The following is a 3498-nucleotide window of genomic DNA, read 5'->3' as shown; positions in this document are numbered from 1 at the left end:
TGGTGTCTACAGCTGAAACCTTCTCAGGGGTCCACAGAACTCTTAAAGCATACCAATATTTGTGTTTTCCATTCATCGGAGGGTACCACTACCACATGAACCACCTGATGCATGGCTCCGAGTGGCAAACACGCGCCATGAACAGAGGGAGGTGCCTTCAGAGGATCCTTGACTGTGGGTCCACAGTAAAGTGTGTGTTTTATATCCGTCATCCATCTGTTTTTCCCACTCATTTTAGGGCGTAGCATAACCAAATCTCAGGTGGACTCACCACAGGAAACTCTGGTGATTGAACGCCAGCCATTAAAATATTCTCTAGGGCCATAAAAGTTTTTGATCAAGTTGATATTTGTGTGACCCCTTCATCTAAGTCTTTGTGACCTTATCAAGAGGTTGGATGTCAAATAAACATTCCGCTATAAAGAAGTTTTTAATGGCGGGCATTCAATCATCAATGTTGCCTGTGGTGTGGTCCACTTAAGATTTGAATCTGATTCATTTATACCCTAAATCAACCGTCAAAACGGATGGACATGGTGTACGCTGGCTACCCGGTCATCGAGGATAAGGTTTGGCAAGTAACACTGCTACTAGTTAGGTGGCTGGTGCTCTCGGGGCCTTAAAATGATGTATATGTTATATCCATACCGTTCATCCATTTTATACCAAGAATGAGAGATTTAAATCTCAGGTGGGACACACGATAATATTTATTTGACAGAACGTGTTTATTAGGTCATTTAAAATTGTGGATGAATGCAAAAAAACAAATATAAGGCTGATTCAAATTATTTTTGCCCCCAGAAAGTTTTTAATGGTGTGCGTTCAATCAACCCTTTGTAGTCCACTTGAGATTTGGATCTACCTTGTTATTTTTTTCTTTTGTTCATATCATAAAATGATTTGAAAAAATGGATAAACAGCATGGATGAAACATATATGTCATAGTGGGGGCCCACATAACACCGATTAATAGCCATTGAGTATACCAAGGAACACCTTATTGAGATCTCACTTTCCATTTTACCTTTTACAACTCAAAATTGAGATCTCACTTTCCATTTTACCTTTTTACAACTCAAACACATAGGTTAACTTTTCAGATTTTCAGATTTTTAGCCCATACATCAGGCTGAATCGCAGCTTTATCGTTTTCTTCTCTTTTATTTCTCTCTTTTGCGTTCTTTAAAAAAAAAAGAAAAAAAAGGAAGAAGAAAGTGAAAAGAATCCGAAGCATGGAAGACTAGAAAGAAGGTATAAAACACAACTGTAGAATGCAAAGGATTAAAAAGGAAAGAAAGCAAATCTGAGGTTGGAAGCCAGTATCCATATAGTCTGCCTCTGCAACCAACCCCTCTATACACTTAAAAACTTCTAAGACGCCAACCCTACTAATTTAATGACTCATGTATATGTATGATCAACAACATATGGTAAGCGATGTGATGAGAGGTTTCATTTACTCAAAAGCCCATTGGTTCTCCCGTCGGACCTCTTCCTCTTCCTCAGGGGTGAAATCATTCTTGATATTGAATGTCTGGCGGATCTCTTCAGGAGTCTTTCCCTTCATCAAGTCAGCCACTGTTTGGCAAGTCAGGTCAAGCAAGTTCTTTACGTACAGATAGTCTGCGGCTAGGATAAGATAAAAGAGGGTCTCCTGATCGACCTTGATGAAATCCATATCCCAGGCCTTGAGCTCGTCGCTGGAGCCAGCCGCCTCGACATGCTTGTTGCAGTACTCGATGACCTTGGAGAGGATCTTGCTGGTGACGTTGGGGAGGGGGATGCCGTTGTCCGTGCAGTCGTCCTCGATCATGTGCTTGATCGTCTGCAATTGGAGGGCCACTGCCTCATCGATCACAAACTCCTCGCCATCTGAGCTTTTCAGGGTCACCGTCTTCGAAGCCATCGATATGGACCAGTTCCAAATCTGACATAAGTTCAACATATAAGCAATTCAATAGACTCCTCAACTTAACAGGTTGAACCAACTGAATGATTCGTCCAGTTTAACTAGAAAATTATAAAAATCTAATTTATTTAGAATTAGAATCTGAAAATTATAAAAATCTAATTTATTTAGAATTAGAACTAACCTTGAAACTCACCTGAGCAGCTAACCTTGAGCAAACTTGGATCACTCTCTCTCTCTCTCTCTCTCTCTCTTCAACTCCGTATTCTCTCTTTCTCCGGATTCTCTCTTACTTTCTTTGTTTCCTTTCGGATATGCAGTCGGTTTTAGGTTTTTATAGGCTCTCAGATCTCTTACGGTATTAGTAGGATGCAGTGGGCTTTTATAGGCTGTCTTACGGTATTAGAAAGACACAAGGAAACACCGTTGCGTGCTACCCCGCCCTGTCTCATTCGCAGAACGGTCAGAGCTTTGAGTGGCCATTGTGATGTATGGGCCAAATCCACACCGTCCATCCAGTTTTTCGTATCATTTTAGAGTATAAGACCAAAATTAATATTGATCCTAGACAGATGTGGGCTACGCAATGTGGATTAAAATCTTACTGTTGAAAACTTCTCTGGGGCCACAGAAGATTTGGATGGAGATTGTATTTGTGTTTTCTTTTCGTCCAAGTCTATGTATCTTTATGAATAGGTTTGTATGAAAAATAAACATCTCAATGGGTAGTAGAAAAGTTTCAACGGTGAGAATCATTATCACCGGTGCTTCCTGTGGTGTGGTTCACTTGAGCCTTAGATCTTATTATTTTTGAAATTAATGATTAAAATGATATGAAAAAAATAGATGAACGGTGTGGATAAGGCTCATACATAACGGTGGCTACTCAATTTTCCTGCTCGTTACCAGCGGAAGGCGGGCGGGGTAGGTCGCAGTCCCATAAGGAGTTCGATATCGGTTTGGGGAACGGATTGGCTACTCCCCCTGCCGCCAGCTCCGTAGCTGATGGTCGGTGCTCTGTGGGGCCCACCATGACCTATATGTTTCATCCATTACGTTCATTAATTTTTACAGATCATTTATGAACTTGATGCAAAAAAATGATAAGAATATAAATCTCAGGTACATCACACCATGCGAAAACAATAGTGATTCGATATCCCCCATTAAAATCCTCCTAAGGTCCACTGTACTATTTATTTGACATCCAATATGTTGATTAGGTCATACAGACCCAGATGAAGGGAAAAAACAAAGATCATCTTGATGCAAAACTTTTATGGCCCCCAAAAAATTTTTAATGGTCGAAATTCATTCAGCACTGTTTCCTATAATGTGGTCCACTTGATATTGGCATATACCTCATTTTTTCTCTCATGAAATAAAATAATCTAAAACAATAGATGAACGGCATGGATGAAACACATACATCATGGTGGGCCCACAGAGCACCGACCAACAGCCATTGGCTGGTGGCAGGGCGAGTAGCCAATCCGTTTCCGTCTCCGGGGACGCGGATTTCCTCGGAAAGCCTTTCGCAAGAAGTTCCTGCGCTGGGAACTTGGGTGGGGCCCACTGTGATGTTT

The 3498-nt window shown here is 41.1% G+C and overlaps 1 protein-coding gene across 2 annotated transcripts; it reads right to left on the bottom strand.

The window, feature by feature from the left end:
• Nucleotides 1-1270: 1270 nt before the first annotated feature.
• LOC131219474 (SKP1-like protein 1A) lies at nt 1271-2240 on the bottom strand. Of its 2 annotated transcripts, none has more exons than XM_058214627.1 (2): nt 2109-2240; nt 1271-1930 (listed from the first exon to the last, which is right to left on the bottom strand). In XM_058214627.1, exon 2 carries the CDS (start codon nt 1907-1909, stop codon nt 1460-1462), a length of 450 nt encoding a protein of 149 aa, XP_058070610.1. In that variant the 5' UTR covers nt 1910-1930; nt 2109-2240; the 3' UTR covers nt 1271-1459. The 2 variants fall into 2 exon arrangements, with proteins under 2 accessions (XP_058070610.1, XP_058070611.1); XM_058214628.1 differs by having other exon boundaries at nt 2097-2126.
• Between the last annotated feature and the right edge of the window lie 1258 nt (nt 2241-3498).

The sequence above is a fragment of the Magnolia sinica genome, chromosome 11 (assembly GCF_029962835.1).
Source record: "Magnolia sinica isolate HGM2019 chromosome 11, MsV1, whole genome shotgun sequence".
NCBI lineage: Eukaryota > Viridiplantae > Streptophyta > Magnoliopsida > Magnoliales > Magnoliaceae > Magnolia > Magnolia sinica.
This window is presented reverse-complemented; position numbering and strand designations above follow the sequence as displayed.